The sequence below is a fragment of the Aspergillus karnatakaensis genome (assembly GCF_047715665.1).
Source record: "Aspergillus karnatakaensis strain CBS 102800 unplaced genomic scaffold BJY04scaffold_24, whole genome shotgun sequence".
Taxonomy (NCBI): Eukaryota; Fungi; Ascomycota; class Eurotiomycetes; order Eurotiales; family Aspergillaceae; genus Aspergillus; species Aspergillus karnatakaensis.
Window position 1 is genome coordinate 275,602 of NW_027395736.1, and position 16,033 is coordinate 291,634.

The window sequence follows — 16,033 nt, forward strand, 5'->3', positions numbered from 1 at the left end:
CTTGTCTAGAATTATGGGCTCAATGGCAACTTAAACCATTCATCATTCGTAATCTGAATACTATCCGCCCTCCACATCAACCAAGGACTAGTACATGATCTACCGAACATGCTCAACAACCGCCTTCTCCCCAATCGCCTCCACATCCTTGGGAACCTCCACATCTGACCCCTGCCTCAACCCAATCTCACTCTCCCCAACCTTATCAACGGTCTCCCGATACGAAGGCACGAAGTTCACGGCCACCGCATAGGTCCACGCAACAACCATAAATAACGTTGGGACGATAAACGCGAACCCGGTATCGTTCCGTATGTCGGCGACGTGCGCCAGAAGCGGGGGAATCGCAGCGCCACCGCTGACACCGCCGACGATGAAGCCTGAGCCCCGTTTATAGTGCCGGCCAAGACCGCGGATACCGAGGGCGACGATTGTGGGAAAGCAGACCGATTCGAAGAAGAGGGTTAGGAAGAGCATTGCTGTGAGTCAAGAGAGTTAGATGAGCTCATATACTAAGATAGCTGGAGGTCAAGGAAGGTAAATCATGGTAAAGTATGAGATTACCTATTCCGGTTGCATTTCTCTGAGTAGTCGAGGCAGCGCAGAAAGCGACGACGCCTGAAAGATAGGCGAGAAAAACCCAGCGAGGTTTGATGTATTTCATCAAGATTACACCCAGAAAGCGGCCGACGGTAAAGGCTGCTTGCGCGCCAGCGAGGTATTTGGAACCAGCTGCAGCGTCCACGCGAGGCCAGGTTTCGGTGGCATAGTTGATGAAATACGACGCAATAGCGACTGTAATATGGTTAGTATCACCAAAGAGCAATGAAAATAGGGCAAGCACCTTGAGACCCTGTGTACGTGAACTGTGCAAGTGTTGCGTGGAACAGCTTGTACTGCTTTCTGAATGGCTTTTTCTGTTCATTGACGTGGGTAGCAGCGACCTGGAATGCCATGTCCTCATCCGTGACTTCAGGGATCGTCGAGAAGAAGAAAACAACGGCTAAGATAAACACAAAGATGCCGATTGCAAGGTAAACCCATTGGACACGCTTTAAAGAGTTGACGGAGTCTTCAGTATCAGTGAAGAAGACATAGGAAGCCAGAGCAGGTGCGACGACAGTGCCAATTCCATTGAAGGCTTGCGCAAGGTTGATACGAATCTCGGCGTATTTGGGCGGACCGCAAACTGCACGGGTTTAGTAGGAGAATGATCAAATAGTGTACATCGGCCTTTACCTGCAAGATATGGATTCGCTGCCGTCTCAAGCGACCCCAATCCTGAACCGATCACGAAGGTAGCGGCACAAAACCCGCCAAAGGAGCGATTGAGACCAGCAGGCCACATACATAGCGCTCCAATCCCATAGAGAACTAGACCAAAAATGAAAACGGCTTTATACCCATAGTGTCGAAGAATCCAGTTTGCGTAGCCAAGGGAAGCAAGAGGATATGCACTAAAGTCATGTAGGTTAGAAAGGCTCCGACGAAACAAAGTCCCAAATGCACCAACGATGATATACACACCCAAAGTAAGCTGCCTGCAATCCGGAACTTCTTGTTCGTGTGATATTGAGAGTCAACTGGAAATGCTTGTTAAGGGTGTCGAGCAAGCCGTATGCGAAACCCTATGTCGTGTGAGCCGAGCTTAAATGGGCCGAATGCTGGTGGGCCATTTACCCATAGAAAGAACAGTATGGTAACGAGAATAAGAGGCCAAAGACTCTGTCGTAATGTAAGATTTGCTGCAGAGGTAGTCTTGCTATTGTCGACCCGTAACCCTGAGCGGGTTTTCAAGAAGTGGACGAAACCCATATTGTGACAGTGGGATAGCACTCGAAAGCTGGGCCAAGTCTCTGTCGGACAGCAGAACAAGCAGATTGTCAGAAAGAAGCACACGGGCCAGAAGCGAGTGCTACAATGACCTTATGTAGTTTGGGGCTTGCTTGTGCAACATCATCACAAGAGCTAACTAGCTCAGGATGGTGTCAGCATGGTATGTGCGGATACCTCTCTTGGTTCGCCAATAGTTCCATGGAACGCGATGCTGCAGGCATAAATCTCTCCTCAATTTTCTTCTTCTGTAACTGCTGGACAGAACCGTCTGGGGGAGAATCGGCCATGATCACTGGTGGAAGTGGGTGATCTTTGCTGTTTACCCCAGACCGTCGTCGAGGGCCATGACCCATCCAGTCTGGGGAAGATCGCCGGCAAGAATCCACCACTTAAAGGGGCCTCCCGCAGAAGTAACCTGCCACGATGGTACCCTGGCGGATCCCAACCTTGGCCAAGACTTAGTTGAACATCTGAACTCAGGTGCTTGATTCGGGACATTCTTCATGGGTCGCCAAAATACCCGACTGCCTGAGACAAGGAGCGACGGAAAGTGAGCATTCCTGAGAAGTTGCCTCGCCTCGCATTCTCCCGACGAGTTCGCCTTTCCCCGCAAATGGGATGTCATCAGTCATTAGAGAAGAAGGTCGTATTCAGCGGTAAATAACCACCAATCATTTCGAGCACCGCAATTGACCCTGGTCACGGATAAATCCGTTTGAGGAACAGCGCTGGCGTAGGTTGGCTGGCAAGGCTCAAGCTTCAGGATTGTGGGGGAGCACAAGAGAGCAAAGGGAGGAGGTTGGCAGTCCGATCAGGTGACGAGGACTCTTAACATCTCGTCCATTTGCTATCCTGAACAAATAAAGGATCGATTGGGAATCAAACTCTTTGGCCCATATGCGAGATAGTGTTCTCGTCAGTTATATTCATCTACCATGATACATACACACATAATCTGTCCAAAACCGGGGAAACAGCATTGACATCTCAGGAACCAAAGGTCTATATCTATCTAGACGCCCCATTGACTTGGAGACATAATGTCGTCTAGCCACCTCTATGCCTTCTTCGGCTTCGACACGGATCCATTCAATTGCTCAACGGGAGCGGTGACAGTAATATTATACAGACGACGTTCCGCAAGCTTCAGAAGCTCATCAATCGCACTGTTGCGAATTTGTTAGTCTATCACGGGAGAAAGAGCAGAATGGATGGCAGGGGATGCTTACACAACAGGAGCACTGATTGCCAAAACAGCCTTCCATTCCACCCAGTTCAGCGGAAGGATTGCGAACAATCCTTGTAGGAAAGGAATATACAGAATCGCGAAGTGAAGAGCCATCGAGAGAATAATGGCATAGACGAGCATCAGGTTGTTCCAGAGTCCGAAGGTGAAGAGGGATGCGCTAGACGACAGTGAGTTCATAGCGTTGAGCATTTCAATCACGACGAGAATTGAGAGCGAAACTGTAGATGCGGAGCGAGACATCTCGTTGGAAAACATCTCACATCCAAGTTCTGGGAATTCAGCAGAACACTTGTGGAAATGAGACTGTGATATCAGTTAGCAGGTGATCTAGTGAAGAAAGCTACGAACTCATGTTTTGGACCTACCAATTGCCAGAAAGAGATCTGGGGGCCTTCCGGGTTGTAAAGGAACCACCAAACATAGCCGAAGACCGTCGCCGCACCAACGTAAGAACCAATCACCATGTACCTGAAGAGAAGCCAACCACCAACCAGAGGCTCATCGCGCCTCCTTGGGGGTCGACGCATGACATCCTTATCAGGCGGGTTGAAGGACAGGGCAGTAGCAGGCAGACCGTCGGTGACAAGGTTGACCCAGAGGAGTTGCACCGGAACGAGAGCTTCGGGCATACCCAAGGCGGCCGTCAAGAAGATAGACACAACCTCACCAATGTTAGATGAAATAAGGTAACGGATGAATTGTTGAGTATTGCTGTAAATGGAGCGCCCCTCCTCAACAGCAACAGTGATGGTGGCAAAATTGTCGTCCGCGAGAACCATGTCGGCAGCAAGTTTGGCCACATCAGTTCCAGTACCCATGGCAACACCTATGTCGGACTTCTTCAGGGCAGGAGCATCATTGACACCGTCACCAGTCATCGCAACAACATGGCCGAGAGACTGCAGAAGATCCACGAGTTTGGACTTGTGAGAAGGCTCAGTACGTGAGAAGAGTGACGCAGACTTGACAGCCTCCAGCTGTTCACTGTGAGAGAGGCTATCGAACTCCCTTCCGGTGTAACTCTTGCCTCGGAGATCCTCATTCTTCCCAAAGACACCAATCTGACGACAAATCGACTCTGCTGTGTTCCGATTATCACCAGTAATGACAATGACACGGATACCAGCTTCTGCACACTTCCTAATAGAATCGGCAACCTCTACTCGAGGAGGATCAAGCATCGCGACAAGGCCGATCAATGTCATGTTTCGTTCCAACTGTGAGTACTCTTCAGAGGTTTTTGCTTTCGCCACAAGAGGGTTCGTAGCCACATCATCCACACTCGCCAGGGCAATAACCCGAAGACCACGGTTTGCGTATTCCACAACCTCGGAGGACAATAGGTCATAGTGGGATTTCGTCAGGGGTACGCGGGGCCCATTCGAGCCAAGAAGAGCGTGGGAGCAGCGTTCAAGAATGGATTCGGGGGCACCTTTGACAAGGAGGCGCTGGTCTTTTCCGGTACCTACTAAAACAGACATACTCTTTCGATCGCGCGAAAACTCATATGTTGCCTTTAGAGGCGACTGGGCTGCATAGTAGTCGCTCGAAACGTGAAGTTTCTGCGAAGCGGGCAGGCCCAGAAGGGTACTGTTAGTAGCAACATCATCGGTACCGATCTTCTCAACTAAAACGCGCAGGGCGCCTTCCGTAGGTTCACCGATGCATGAAAAAGTGCCAGTCTTTTCATCGTGGGCAATGGCGGAGGCATTGCAGCGAGCCATGACCTCGGTCATTTGTCGTACGGTCGAGGAGGTGGCCGCCACATCCTTGACGACTTTGCCTTTGACTGAGAGATTGCCTTCTGGCGCGAACGTTGTGCCCTGGACGTCAATAACGTCAACATCGGCTCCAGACTGGCTCAAGTAGACGATCTTCTGCACACTCATTTGGTTGGTCGTTAGGGTTCCTGTTTTGTCGGAGCAGATCACACTGCAGCTTCCCAGGGTTTCAACAGATGGCAAAGAACGAACCACGGCATTCTTTTGCGCCATCTTACGAGTACCAAGAGCCAAGCAAGTAGTGATAACAACGGCTAGACCTTCCGGGATAGCAGCAACTCCGAGAGATACGGCGATCTTAAGGTAATAGATGGCGCCCTTGGCCCAGCCACCGTGAGAAGGGTCGTTGAAATGCTGGTAATTGATGACCCAAACCAGGATACAAATGACCGTAATAACTTTGGCAAGCATATCACCAAAATCGTTCAATTTCTGCTTCAACGGTGTCGGTTCCGAAATCTGGGACGTGATGCTCTCATGAATATCGCCGATTGCGGTGGAAGCACCAGTGAGGACAACGATAGCTGTGGCATTTCCGTTGACGACGGTGGTACCCGAGAAGAGGATGTTGGTCTGATCTTGCTTCACAGCCTGTTTGTCACTGACCGCACGTGTGTCTTTCGCGACACTCTCACTTTCACCTGTCAGAATAGCTTGATCTACCCGGAAACTGTTGCTATGGATAGCAAGCAGTCTGCAATCAGCAGGGACACGATCTCCAACCGCAACATGAACGACATCTCCGGGAACCAGATCCTCAGCCTTGATGCGCTGGACAGTGCCGCTTCGAACCACTTTGGCCTCGTTGGCAGAGTATTCTTGTAGAGCCGCAATTGCCTTTTCGGCGCTGCTTTCTTGGGTCACGCCAACGATCGCATTTAGAATCAGAATGGTTAAAATCTGCGGTGGCGCAAATATATTAGGCGTAGTTCATGTGTTTGATTGAGCCGGTACGTACCACTGCAGGGTCAACAAAAGCAGTCCAATCGTCGCCCTCCTCAAAAAGAGCCAGTATAAACGAGACAGCTGCCGATCCCAGGAGAATGAGAACGAGTTGATCCTTGAACTGTTCAAGCACAAGCTCCCACAATGGGGTAGGTGGTTCTTCCGCGAGAGCTAATGATTACGAAGAGGACAAGTTAGCATCCGAAACGTCTTTGATTTCGCTTTCAGAGATCAACTCACCATTGGGGCCATGTTTCTCTCTTGACTTCGAAACTTGAGCGCTGGACAGACCAGATCGCTCAGAGACCTCGAAGTGCTTCAGCACCTCCGCCGGCGAAAGAAGGAAAGACTGCTCCATGGTCGACTACAGAGACCGAATCGTTGACCAGGACCGGGAGCAACAGGAAGCGAGAGGAGCGGAGAGGTATGCGAGGAGAAGGAAATCCTGAACCGGGGGAATCAAGACATAAAATCCAGGACAGGTGGCCGAACGGATACCGTAGATTAGTGGGCGGAGGCCGGGAATTTTGGAGAAGTGTCCCAGTCGGGAACGATCTAGAAGAGATAAAAAATGGACCCTGGGCGCAAAGGAGGCGAAGCCGAGATATCTGACTGATTATGTACACACAAGTCTAATAGAATTGACCCATTGAAGCCTCTTTCTTAGATCTCACCAGCAAGACCTTGCCTGCGTTGATAACTGATGTTGATCTAAACATTCCAGTAGCAGCTCTCTTTGTTTGACCGACAAGTCAAGGCAAGCAAGCACTCAACGTGGTCTCTTCGACGCTCCAGTGGCGGAGAACTGCCGGTACCAAACTGACAGGGCTGAACATCTATGTATTTACAGATTACTACTACAGTACTGTTCCTCGCTGGCCCCTGGCGGGCCTGCCCCCTTTATCATCTATCGCGGTAAGTTCAAACCTAGACATCCTGACTACCTAGGGGACAATAATTCGAGACCCAGAAGCAACTCTTGAGAGTCAGTATCTTCGTAATGAGAAATGCTTCGCGCTTGCTGTTGTAACAAAATTTGTTATACCGTTATCCATGCCCTCGGACATCTGCAGCAAGAAATGCTGATGCCTTGTACCAGCTCCACAACCAAGACGAACAAGAATGGTTCTCAGCCTAACAGAAGCCAGTCTGCGCAGCCTTATGAGCATCCCGGTGAAGCTTGTGGATTTGGATGGGGTCGTGGGTGATATTACGGCTCCCCCATGTGCGTCAGAGGCAAGAATTGTGTAGAACCTTATGAGGCTGCACCGGGTGGACTTGCGATTGTTTTGTGCATGGCAGATGACTCGGGATCGCTGGAGTATGCATCTCACGGGATTGCTGTTTCTCAAAGTACTGCGTCCCGCAGGTTCCAATAATAATGAATCATACGCTGTAACGCTGGACATAGTAGGAGGTGCTGCTTCAGATCGGTTCTCGGAGAATCTCGACGAAACCCCCGTATCCATGGTGGACGGACGTAGGAACGCTCATGTGACAAGGTCATGTGACAGTGCTGTGGCTTGACCTAACCTTATCCAGTCAAACAAATGACCTCGGTCATGTGCAAGACCGACTTCTCTTTGCCTGAGGCTTCACTCAATATTGAGTAGCTGATCTGCCTGCAAACAAAACAAACTCTCGCTAAAGCTGGCCCGGTCGTCACCTCACCGTTGTCCCATCACTTCCTCGTTGCTGTGAGGATCGCATCTGCCAAAACCTCGTCATCTCCCCCCCAATCTTCATAGCTTCTGTCCTTCGAGCTCTTCTCTTCCACGTCCTTCGCTTCTTCGACTTTATCTATCCCTTCTCCATCCACCCGCTTGTCGCTCAACTCCCGATCTCCATCTAATCCTTAACTATGACTTCTGAGGTATGTTATTCTCAGCCTAACCCCTCCATCTGGTGTTATCAACTGGGTATATGCATCACGATGCTATCACGCACTTTGACCCTGACTTGCATTCCTCTCCTCACCATCACCTAGGCCTTTTCTTTTGTCCTTTATGTGCTGTTAACTAATAATCATCTGTCTTCTACAGCGTGAGAAGTAAGGGTCTAGACTTTCTGGTTGCCCCAGATAAGAACCAAACTAACACCCCTCCTCCTTTAGCAAGACATTCCTCGCCCGCCTTTGCGAGCAGGCCGAGCGTTACGATGGTAAGATTCATCATACATTCACTCCCGGTGCTTGTTTTTCGAGTATTGACGTGTTATTCCACTTGTAGAGATGGTCACGTACATGAAGGTCAGTCGCTAAGCGCCCGCTCAGGAATGTGTTGCCATACCATGAACACCACCACTAACCCGTTCTATAGGAAGTCGCCAATGTATGAACTCTCCCTGTTTAGGTCTCACGAGATCTTCTTCCCCCTCGTTGCTCTTATCGCGTTCGGATTGACTGACCCCACATCAGATTGGTGGTGAACTTACTGTTGACGAACGTAACCTCCTCTCTGTCGCTTACAAGAACGTCGTTGGTACCCGCCGTGCCTCGTGGCGTATCATCTCCTCCATCGAGCAGAAGGAGGAATCCAAGGGCTCCGAGCAGCACGTTACCATCATTCGCGACTACCGCCAAAAGATCGAGACCGAGCTAGAGAAGGTCTGCCAGGATGTCCTCGATGTGCTAGACGAATCTCTCATTCCCAAGGCCGAGACCGGCGAGTCTAAGGTCTTCTACTTCAAGATGTATAGTGCTACCCTTCCGCACATGCGTCGATGAATATGGCTGATATGATGAACAGGAAGGGTGACTACCACCGCTATCTTGCCGAATTTGCCTCTGGAAACAAGCGCAAGGTTGCAGCTACCGCTGCCCACGAGGCTTACAAGGTATGTGGTCACTACTAACACTCATTATCGGACTGAAAACTAATTTCGCACCACAGAACGCGACCGATGTTGCTCAGACTGAACTCACCCCCACTCATCCCATCCGCTTGGGACTCGCCCTGAACTTCTCTGTGTTCTACTACGAGATCCTCAACTCTCCCGACCGTGCCTGCCACCTTGCCAAGCAGGCCTTTGATGATGCTATCGCTGAGCTCGACTCCCTCTCCGAGGAGAGCTACCGTGACAGCACTCTTATCATGCAGTTGCTCCGTGACAACCTTACTTTGTGGACTTCATCCGACGGCAACGAGGCCGAGAACGTCTCTGCCCCCAAGGATGACAAGCCTGAGGAGGAAGCTGTCGCCCCGGAGGAAAAGCCCGAGGAGGCCAAAGCACCTGAATCGTAAACGCGGTGAATCTTGTTTTACTTCTTTGCTGTATCAAAAACCGCGTTATGTGCTCGGCGTGCCTCTTTGGTCATGCGAACTTCCCCCTGAAAGTGTTTTACGAAGGTCTGTTTTAGCTGCGTGACGGGTTTGGACCGGCACTTATCTTCCACTTTTTCGGGATTATCTGGGTCGGCCGGCGGAGTTTGACATTCGGAGAGCGGAGGAAAGGGGCGGAGTGGAAATTATCTATCTCTCTTTATTCTCTCTTTTTTATTCCCACCCCAGCAAGATACAATGTGTTAGTTCACGTTTTTTCGCTTTTCGCCTTCCACCGATTACTACTTGCCCCTTTCTCTCCTTGTCGTTTCCCATACCTCAGAGCCATAGGCTTCAATATCTGAATCCAAGTAGTTGATTCTTCACCTTTGGTACAGGTCTTAGCCATGCTCAACAAACTTAAGTAGAGGCTATGCGTGCTATGGTATACTCGCAGGTATATGACTTTCTGCATTGTTTGCATTGGCTTAAACCTCTTTGTTTGACGGCGGGGGGTATGGAGTTCTACGACAACACTCGAGGGGGTACAGATTGTAGTGCTAATGAGGCATTTCGCACTATAAAATAGATGAATAAATCAGTGTTATCCAGTACTCTTTAAGTCTCGGTCCATTCAAATACAATTTGTTTCATTTGAGAAGAGGTGGAGATATGCAGAGAGTCGAGTCTGTTCAATTGATGTTGTGCTAGATGCAGATACTGTAGGTCAAGGAATATGTTCATGTAGGTGGATATACAAGAAATGGAAAGGAAGAAGAAGACATTGTCGATCTATAACCTAGACTTTCAACGGCAGGAGGAAAGTATGGCAGACACATGACGAGAAAAAACCGAGATATAGACGGAATAGAAAAAGAAAGAATCACATAAAGTCATCGTCATCCAAGCCGTCATCGTCGTAGGACGTCGTCTCGATCTTGTTGTCGCGCGAGGAGACCAACGACACCTTCGTCTTGGCCGCTTTGGTCTTCTTGCCGCCCTTGTCGGCGGCCTTTTCCTCCTTCATCTTCTCATTGCTCAGTGTCGTCAAAGTGCTAGCCACCTTCTTAATATCACCGCTAGGCAACTCCTTCGCCAGCTGCTTCACGAACTCTGGCAGCCAAAGCGCATACTGTGGCTTTTTGCTCTGGGCGCTGAGGAGCGGCGCAAGCGTGGTCGTCACCTTCGCGAACTGATCCTTGGTCGTAGGCTTGAAAAGTGCCATAGCAGACAAATCCACCGCCTGCGTTGGGTCTCCAGAAGCATCATGGATCACAACACTCTTGTTCTTGCCTCGGTTGCGATTCAGGTCGATGTCACCGAAGAGATCCTCCGCGTGCTTAAGGTCGGAGTCCTTCTCTGTGCGGCGAAGACGAGCGCGCTTGTCGGCCTCGTCTTCATCGCTATCCTCATCAGAGTCCTCATCCTCCTCAGCTTTCCGGCGCGACTGGTGCTCCGCTATCCGCTGGGCTTTGCTCTTCTTGTTTGCCGCGGCTTCGGCGTCGGCTTTGGCTTTGGCTTCGGCAGCCTTTTTGGCTTTCTCCCGCTCTACTTCACTGTCTTCGGCGGCGTCCCAGGAGTCGAGGACCTATTTTTGGGAATTCTTGGTTAGACAAGATGGTCTCTAAACGAGGTTGGTTGGGGAGGGGAATATACATCGTCATCTTCCTCGTCGTCGAAGCGGCGGCGGGTAGCAACAGGGGGAGGGGAAACGCTTTCCTCCTCTTCTTCGTCTATAATGAACTCGGATTAGTACTCCGCGGGGCAAATCGAGAAAAAAGCGAGCGATTTGGACTTACCCCACTTCGATGGCGGCATGGTAACTAGATGATTTGTGTACTGTAAGTGACGTGAAGTGTTGTTCGCCCGCAAAGAATAAATGGTAGGAGCAAGAATTGGCCGTGGACAATCACTAGGAAGATCTCTGGGTGGACAAAAGTTGTTTCTTTGCCTGTGAGTCCCTGCTCCATAGACCTGGTGGGGCATGTGACGAGTCACGTGCTCGCTCTTTGTGTGCCCGATCTTTCAGGAATTTGCCTCAGGCTTCCATGAGCCATGGTCAAGCATGGGGAAGGTAGGCGAGGCGAGACTCTGACAATTTACGGAACACGGTTTACGACTGCTTTGGGTATTTCAGAACTTTTCATTAAGCCACTATATCATGTAATTGGCTGGTAGATTCGTCATCATAAATGTCCCTCCTAGCCGCCTGTCACTCGTAGAGCTCATTCATGTTGTTGCTCTGAATGAAGGTGCAAGCACCCAAGGCCTGCGTCAGCTAGTTCAGGATCTTAGCCCAATCATACCCCGAGCATGGGTGTCTGATTGAGAGTTTGATTTCATAGTTGCATTTACAAGTTGACAGCGTTGCGGAACTTTGAGCCAGCGTAGACGGCGTTCTCACCGAGCTCCTCCTCGATACGGAGGATCTGGTTGAGCTTGGCCAGACGCTCGGACCGGGCAGGAGCACCAGTCTTGATCTGTCCAGCGCGGAGACCGACGGAGATATCGGCAATGGTGACGTCCTCGGTCTCACCAGAGCGGTGGGAGACCATGACACCCCAGCCATCAGCGTAAGAGTCCTTGGCGGCCTGAATGGACTCCGTAAGAGTACCGATCTGGTTGACCTTGAGGAGCAGAGCATTGCAAGACTTAAGCTCAATAGCTTTCTTGATGCGGAGAGGGTTGGTGACGGTCAAGTCATCACTATCATATGCATTAGCGAGATTCTATAAGGCAAGAGAGGGGTAGAAGGGGGAACGTACCCAACAATCTGGAAGTCGGAGGTCTTGTAGAAGTAGCTCCAGGCCTCCCAGTCATCCTCAGCGAAGGGATCCTCGATACTGACGATGGGGTACTTGGAGGCAAGGGACTTGTAGAGGTCGGCAAGCTGCTCGTAGGTGAGCCACTTGGAAGGGTCGCTGTCGGGGTTCTTGAAGTCGAGGTCGTACTTCTTCTCCTCAACCTTGTAGAATTCACTGGAGGCAACATCCATGGCGATGTTGATCTTGCCGGTGTAACCAGCCTGCTCAATGGACTCGGTGATCAGGTCGAGAGCCTCCTCGGCGGTCTGAATATCGGGGGCAACACCACCCTCGTCACCAACGTTGCCAGCAGACTGGCCGTACTTCTTCTTGGCGAGAGCCTTCAGCTTGTGGTACACCTCAGCACCCTGGCGGAGACCCTCGGAGAAGGAGGAAGCAGCGCTTGTCAATGTTAGTAAGTTCAAGAAACGAGTTGCGCATAGGGACGACTTACTCGGGAACAATCATGAACTCCTGGAAAGCGAGGCGGCCACCGGCGTGGGAGCCACCGTTGAGGACGTTCTGGAAGGGGACGGGGAGGACGTAGGGCTTCTTAGTTCCAGCCAAGTCGGAGATGTGGGCGTAGAGAGGAACACCCTTCTCGGCAGCACCGGCCTTAGCGATAGCGAGAGACACACCGAGAATGGCGTTAGCACCAAGCTTGCCCTTGTTGGGGGTTCCATCGAGCTTGTTGAGGAACTCGTCAACCTTGGGCTGCTCCTTCACGTCGAGGTTCTCCTTGATGACAGCGGGGGCGATGATCTCGTTGACGTTCTTGACGGCAGTCAGGACACCTATTAAGATATAGTTAGTACTGCGTAGTCCATAGTCAACCATGCAGGTGCCAACGTACCCTTTCCAAGCCACTTGGTCTTGTCACCATCACGGAGCTCGATAGCCTCGTGCTGACCTATAGTTTAGATCAGCAAATTGATTTGATCGGTATGAGTCGTCTGCAGATTACACACCAGTAGAAGCTCCAGAGGGAACAATGGCGCGGTGAAGGCCGGTCTCGGTAACAACGTCGACCTCGACGGTGGGGTTACCGCGAGAGTCGTAGACGGAGCGGGCGTGGATCTTGGAGATAGGCATTTTGGATGAACTGAGAATCTGGAGTCAGAAAGAGAAGAGGAGGAAATTTCGAAAAAGGATCCGTCAACAAATTATAACAGAAGGCGGAAGGCAAACAGTTGCTGGGAGCGGTTAAGCAAGCGGGGGGATGTGGTTCACCGATGGCCCAAAAAGAATGATGCCAACAGGTGAGCGACGGAGTCGTCCGGTCAATCACTGATCGTTCGAGACCACATGGGCTCAGAGCTCAGCAACAGGCCATTGTGGAGGGAGGCATACCAATGTAAATCCAGTCCCTAAATAGAGCGGTGACAGTGTGGTGTACTGTCTTTGCTTAAGGACAAGGAGGGGTCAAGCTGTGGTGGGATAGTGGGGGTGGTTGAAGCAGGTAAACTATAAGACGAGGAGATGAAAGATTGAACTCACCAGACTTTGAAACGGGGGATTGATTGAAGTAACAACAGCAACTCAGGATTACTGAATGATGACAATTGGGATGGAAATCAGCTGGCTCTTGTATGCTGCGCGCGTCAGAGCTCAAGGTCTCTTCCTCCGGATCTTTCCAATGTGATGGTGGGGCAACATCTGCTTGTTTGTTGGCTCAGGAGGCTTCATCGATGCTTTGCAGCGATATCTCCCGTACTTCCTCGGGGTAAGGCGGGTGACAGGGGGCTTATGAGGATTAACCTGGGCTAACTTTGATACTGAAGCTGGGTCTAGTTACAATGGCTCTGTTCTAAAGCTCATTCCACGTCTTTGAAGTACTGCGTTGGCGTATGGTTGCATGATCCCTACGGAGTACGTAGGTGTCATCCAGATAAACTTGTTCAAATTCAAGATCCCATAGCAGTGTCACATATAGTGTGCTCTGTGATATTCCCGCTCCTCATCATAATCCCAATTCGTGCCCAAGCTTCCCTAGCAATCCGGCAAGTTCATCTTATTGCGTAATGAGGGTGATGCCGGAGAAAAATATGACACCTTGGTGCCTGAAAGAGCTTCCGGATAATAGATACTGCGCTAGTACCTTGTCGCCTGAGGTATGAGGCAAAATGTCATGTGACTACTTGCTTGGCGCTATCTGTTGAGCAGCGAGCTCGAGAGCTCCCCGACTAAGTCCAGATACCTCTCTCAGAAGCACATCCGTCATCGCCCCATTTATCACACTCCTCCCACAACTTACGCCCCGGATCAGATAGACTAATATTCTCCCTTCCTGGATATCTCTGTTGACTTAATTCCACAATGAACGGTGCCGCTGACCCGGAGAGGGAGCAGGCGCTGGAGGATTACAAGCGGAGCCTACTCGATCTCCGAGAATGGGAAGCCAAGCTCAAGACGCTTCGTATGGGGATCAAGGACTTGCAGAGAGAGTTTGAAGTGTCTGAAGAGAACATTAAGGCGCTGCAAAGTGTTGGCCAGATTATCGGAGAGGTGCTAAAGCAACTCGACGAGGAGAGGTGTACGTTCTTCTCTAATAAGCGTAATCCTTGCAGTGTGTCTCTCTATAGCAACTAACATGTACCAGTCATCGTCAAAGCCTCGTCGGGGCCTCGATATGTGGTCGGTTGCCGTTCGAAAGTCGATAAAGCGAAGCTGAAGCAAGGCACTCGTGTCGCCCTCGATATGACCACTCTCACTATCATGCGAATGCTTCCAAGGGAGGTCGACCCGCTGGTATATAATATGTCTCTGGAGGATCCGGGTCAGATCAACTTTGCTGGTATTGGTGGTCTGAATGACCAGATTCGCGAGCTCCGTGAAGTGATCGAACTGCCGCTGAAGAACCCCGAGCTTTTCCAACGAGTTGGTATCAAACCACCGAAGGGTGTATTGCTATACGGCCCTCCTGGTACTGGAAAGACACTTCTAGCGCGTGCAGTAGCAAGCTCTATGGAAACGAATTTCCTGAAAGGTATATTTGCCTCATGTGCGCCTACTTGAGATGTTGCTGACAAGGTCTAGTTGTCTCGTCTGCTATCGTTGACAAGTATATTGGTGAATCAGCACGCTTAATTCGAGAGATGTTCGGCTATGCGAAAGAACACGAGCCCTGCATTATCTTCATGGACGAAATCGATGCTATCGGCGGTAGACGTTTTTCGGAAGGTACTTCGGCGGATCGCGAAATTCAGCGAACATTGATGGAGCTTCTGAACCAATTGGACGGATTCGACTACCTGGGCAAGACCAAGATTATCATGGCTACCAACCGACCGGACACACTCGACCCTGCCCTATTACGTGCTGGTCGTTTGGACCGAAAGATCGAGATCCCTCTGCCCAACGAGGTCGGTCGTCTCGAGATCCTGAAGATTCACTCCAGCACTGTGCAGCTGGAGGGAGATATTGACTTCGAAAGTGTTGTGAAGATGAGCGATGGTTTGAACGGTGCCGATCTCCGTAATGTTGTCACAGAAGCGTACGTTAGACCCTAACTGCACACATTACCCACAGCTAACTCAGCAACAGTGGTCTTTTCGCCATCAAGGACTATCGCGATGCAGTCAATCAGGATGACTTCAACAGGGCCGTCCGCAAGGTGGCAGAAGCCAAGAAGCTGGAGGGCAAGCTCGAATACCAGAAGCTGTAGACTAGTTACACAGATAGCATTGTCCTTCGCCAAACCATTGCACAATTAGCCATACCATAACACCGCTTCACGTACGTATTTAATAATCCTAACTCTCTAGAGCGGCAATAGCAGCATACCAGGGGCTATGCAAAGGTGATCAGTTACACCAGATAAATCCTTTGACGAGGCCTACTATATACGATCTACTACACAAACTGGTTTCCACTATCTAGGCAACCATTCTCTATTCCGTTGCTGGAAACAGCAATGGCAGAGCGACAAACATTTTCTTTTCTTATGTAAAGAGCAGACTGGAAGAGCGTACAGCTCTTTGTATTCTGGAATATTAAAGGCCTTAAAGCTCCTACTACCCACACGGGTGTTTATAGCATCTTCAACACTCCAATACGTGAGGCCTCTTCTACTTCCCAGCTTACGCCTCTCACTGTGGGCTCTGCAGCAACACTTCCTAGCCTTCGTCCAACAGATCAATCTACATGATGTCCTCTGGA

The 16,033-nt window shown here is 50.4% G+C and overlaps 8 protein-coding genes across 8 annotated transcripts; 2 read left to right on the plus strand and 6 right to left on the minus strand.

The window, feature by feature from the left end:
• Positions 1-19: 19 nt before the first annotated feature.
• On the minus strand, positions 20-1,985 carry BJY04DRAFT_58730 (putative l-fucose permease). Its single transcript, XM_073720694.1, has 6 exons — positions 1,681-1,985; positions 1,528-1,628; positions 1,240-1,457; positions 845-1,189; positions 565-795; positions 20-479 (listed from the first exon to the last, which is right to left on the minus strand). Exons 1-6 carry the CDS (start codon positions 1,813-1,815, stop codon positions 100-102), a joined length of 1,410 nt encoding a protein of 469 aa, XP_073571279.1. The 5' UTR covers positions 1,816-1,985; the 3' UTR covers positions 20-99.
• BJY04DRAFT_58729 (uncharacterized protein) lies at positions 1,986-2,594 on the minus strand. The gene has a single exon (XM_073720693.1). The coding sequence runs from the start codon at positions 2,459-2,461 to the stop codon at positions 2,156-2,158; it is 306 nt and encodes a 101-aa protein (XP_073571280.1). The 5' UTR covers positions 2,462-2,594; the 3' UTR covers positions 1,986-2,155.
• Positions 2,595-2,728: 134 nt separating this feature from the next.
• BJY04DRAFT_188994 (calcium-transporting ATPase) lies at positions 2,729-6,353 on the minus strand. Its single transcript, XM_073711318.1, has 5 exons — positions 6,052-6,353; positions 5,825-5,982; positions 3,451-5,766; positions 3,066-3,388; positions 2,729-3,002 (listed from the first exon to the last, which is right to left on the minus strand). The coding sequence occupies exons 1-5, from the start codon at positions 6,167-6,169 to the stop codon at positions 2,894-2,896; spliced, it is 3,024 nt and encodes a 1,007-aa protein (XP_073571281.1). The 5' UTR covers positions 6,170-6,353; the 3' UTR covers positions 2,729-2,893.
• Positions 6,354-6,390: 37 nt separating this feature from the next.
• Positions 6,391-7,298, minus strand: BJY04DRAFT_188998 (uncharacterized protein). The gene has a single exon (XM_073711319.1). It carries the CDS (start codon positions 7,278-7,280, stop codon positions 6,798-6,800), a length of 483 nt encoding a protein of 160 aa, XP_073571282.1. The 5' UTR covers positions 7,281-7,298; the 3' UTR covers positions 6,391-6,797.
• Positions 7,299-7,397: 99 nt separating this feature from the next.
• BJY04DRAFT_189000 (14-3-3 adaptor artA-like protein) lies at positions 7,398-9,734 on the plus strand. The gene is made up of 8 exons (XM_073711320.1): positions 7,398-7,684; positions 7,854-7,861; positions 7,925-7,971; positions 8,040-8,059; positions 8,130-8,141; positions 8,228-8,502; positions 8,559-8,646; positions 8,703-9,734. The coding sequence occupies exons 1-8, from the start codon at positions 7,673-7,675 to the stop codon at positions 9,051-9,053; spliced, it is 813 nt and encodes a 270-aa protein (XP_073571283.1). The 5' UTR covers positions 7,398-7,672; the 3' UTR covers positions 9,054-9,734.
• A 2-nt stretch (positions 9,735-9,736) lies between these two features.
• On the minus strand, positions 9,737-11,211 carry BJY04DRAFT_189006 (eukaryotic translation initiation factor 3 subunit J). Its single transcript, XM_073711321.1, has 3 exons — positions 10,871-11,211; positions 10,728-10,804; positions 9,737-10,659 (listed from the first exon to the last, which is right to left on the minus strand). Exons 1-3 carry the CDS (start codon positions 11,055-11,057, stop codon positions 9,955-9,957), a joined length of 969 nt encoding a protein of 322 aa, XP_073571284.1. The 5' UTR covers positions 11,058-11,211; the 3' UTR covers positions 9,737-9,954.
• Positions 11,212-11,422: 211 nt separating this feature from the next.
• Positions 11,423-12,967, minus strand: aspf22 (enolase acuN; the record flags this gene model as incomplete). The annotated part of the gene is made up of 5 exons (XM_073713868.1): positions 11,423-11,777; positions 11,837-12,277; positions 12,330-12,669; positions 12,729-12,785; positions 12,844-12,967. The coding sequence occupies 5 exons, from the start codon at positions 12,965-12,967 to the stop codon at positions 11,423-11,425; spliced, it is 1,317 nt and encodes a 438-aa protein (XP_073571285.1).
• An 895-nt stretch (positions 12,968-13,862) lies between these two features.
• On the plus strand, positions 13,863-15,646 carry rpt4 (proteasome regulatory particle base subunit RPT4). The gene is made up of 4 exons (XM_073711322.1): positions 13,863-14,408; positions 14,475-14,861; positions 14,912-15,368; positions 15,419-15,646. The coding sequence occupies exons 1-4, from the start codon at positions 14,192-14,194 to the stop codon at positions 15,537-15,539; spliced, it is 1,182 nt and encodes a 393-aa protein (XP_073571286.1). The 5' UTR covers positions 13,863-14,191; the 3' UTR covers positions 15,540-15,646.
• The last annotated feature ends 387 nt before the right edge of the window (positions 15,647-16,033 follow it).

What these genes read in the sequence shown, in the direction of transcription:
- BJY04DRAFT_58730 (XM_073720694.1), bottom strand. Translation starts at nt 1,815, where the DNA reads ATGGGTTTCGTCCACTTCTTGAAAACCCGCTCAGGGTTACGGGTCGAC. An exon ending in CCATACTGTTCTTTCTATGG is followed by an intron (nt 1,629 to 1,680) that starts GTAAATGGCCCA and finishes CACACGACATAG; the next exon opens with GGTTTCGCATACGGCTTGCT. An exon ending in TTGCAGGCAGCTTACTTTGG is followed by an intron (nt 1,458 to 1,527) that starts GTGTGTATATCA and finishes ACATGACTTTAG; the next exon opens with TGCATATCCTCTTGCTTCCC.
- BJY04DRAFT_58729 (XM_073720693.1), bottom strand. Translation starts at nt 2,461, where the DNA reads ATGACATCCCATTTGCGGGGAAAGGCGAACTCGTCGGGAGAATGCGAG.
- BJY04DRAFT_188994 (XM_073711318.1), bottom strand. Translation starts at nt 6,169, where the DNA reads ATGGAGCAGTCTTTCCTTCTTTCGCCGGCGGAGGTGCTGAAGCACTTC. An exon ending in AGAGAAACATGGCCCCAATG is followed by an intron (nt 5,983 to 6,051) that starts GTGAGTTGATCT and finishes CGTAATCATTAG; the next exon opens with CTCTCGCGGAAGAACCACCT. An exon ending in CTTTTGTTGACCCTGCAGTG is followed by an intron (nt 5,767 to 5,824) that starts GTACGTACCGGC and finishes GCGCCACCGCAG; the next exon opens with ATTTTAACCATTCTGATTCT.
- BJY04DRAFT_188998 (XM_073711319.1), bottom strand. Translation starts at nt 7,280, where the DNA reads ATGGATACGGGGGTTTCGTCGAGATTCTCCGAGAACCGATCTGAAGCA.
- BJY04DRAFT_189000 (XM_073711320.1), top strand. An exon ending in AAGGTCTTCTACTTCAAGAT is followed by an intron (nt 8,503 to 8,558) that starts GTATAGTGCTAC and finishes TATGATGAACAG; the next exon opens with GAAGGGTGACTACCACCGCT. An exon ending in CTGCCCACGAGGCTTACAAG is followed by an intron (nt 8,647 to 8,702) that starts GTATGTGGTCAC and finishes TTCGCACCACAG; the next exon opens with AACGCGACCGATGTTGCTCA.
- BJY04DRAFT_189006 (XM_073711321.1), bottom strand. Translation starts at nt 11,057, where the DNA reads ATGCCCCACCAGGTCTATGGAGCAGGGACTCACAGGCAAAGAAACAAC. An exon ending in CATGCCGCCATCGAAGTGGG is followed by an intron (nt 10,805 to 10,870) that starts GTAAGTCCAAAT and finishes AGTTCATTATAG; the next exon opens with ACGAAGAAGAGGAGGAAAGC. An exon ending in ACGACGAGGAAGATGACGAT is followed by an intron (nt 10,660 to 10,727) that starts GTATATTCCCCT and finishes TCCCAAAAATAG; the next exon opens with GTCCTCGACTCCTGGGACGC.
- rpt4 (XM_073711322.1), top strand. Translation starts at nt 14,192, where the DNA reads ATGAACGGTGCCGCTGACCCGGAGAGGGAGCAGGCGCTGGAGGATTAC. An exon ending in GCAACTCGACGAGGAGAGGT is followed by an intron (nt 14,409 to 14,474) that starts GTACGTTCTTCT and finishes AACATGTACCAG; the next exon opens with TCATCGTCAAAGCCTCGTCG. An exon ending in CGTAATGTTGTCACAGAAGC is followed by an intron (nt 15,369 to 15,418) that starts GTACGTTAGACC and finishes ACTCAGCAACAG; the next exon opens with TGGTCTTTTCGCCATCAAGG.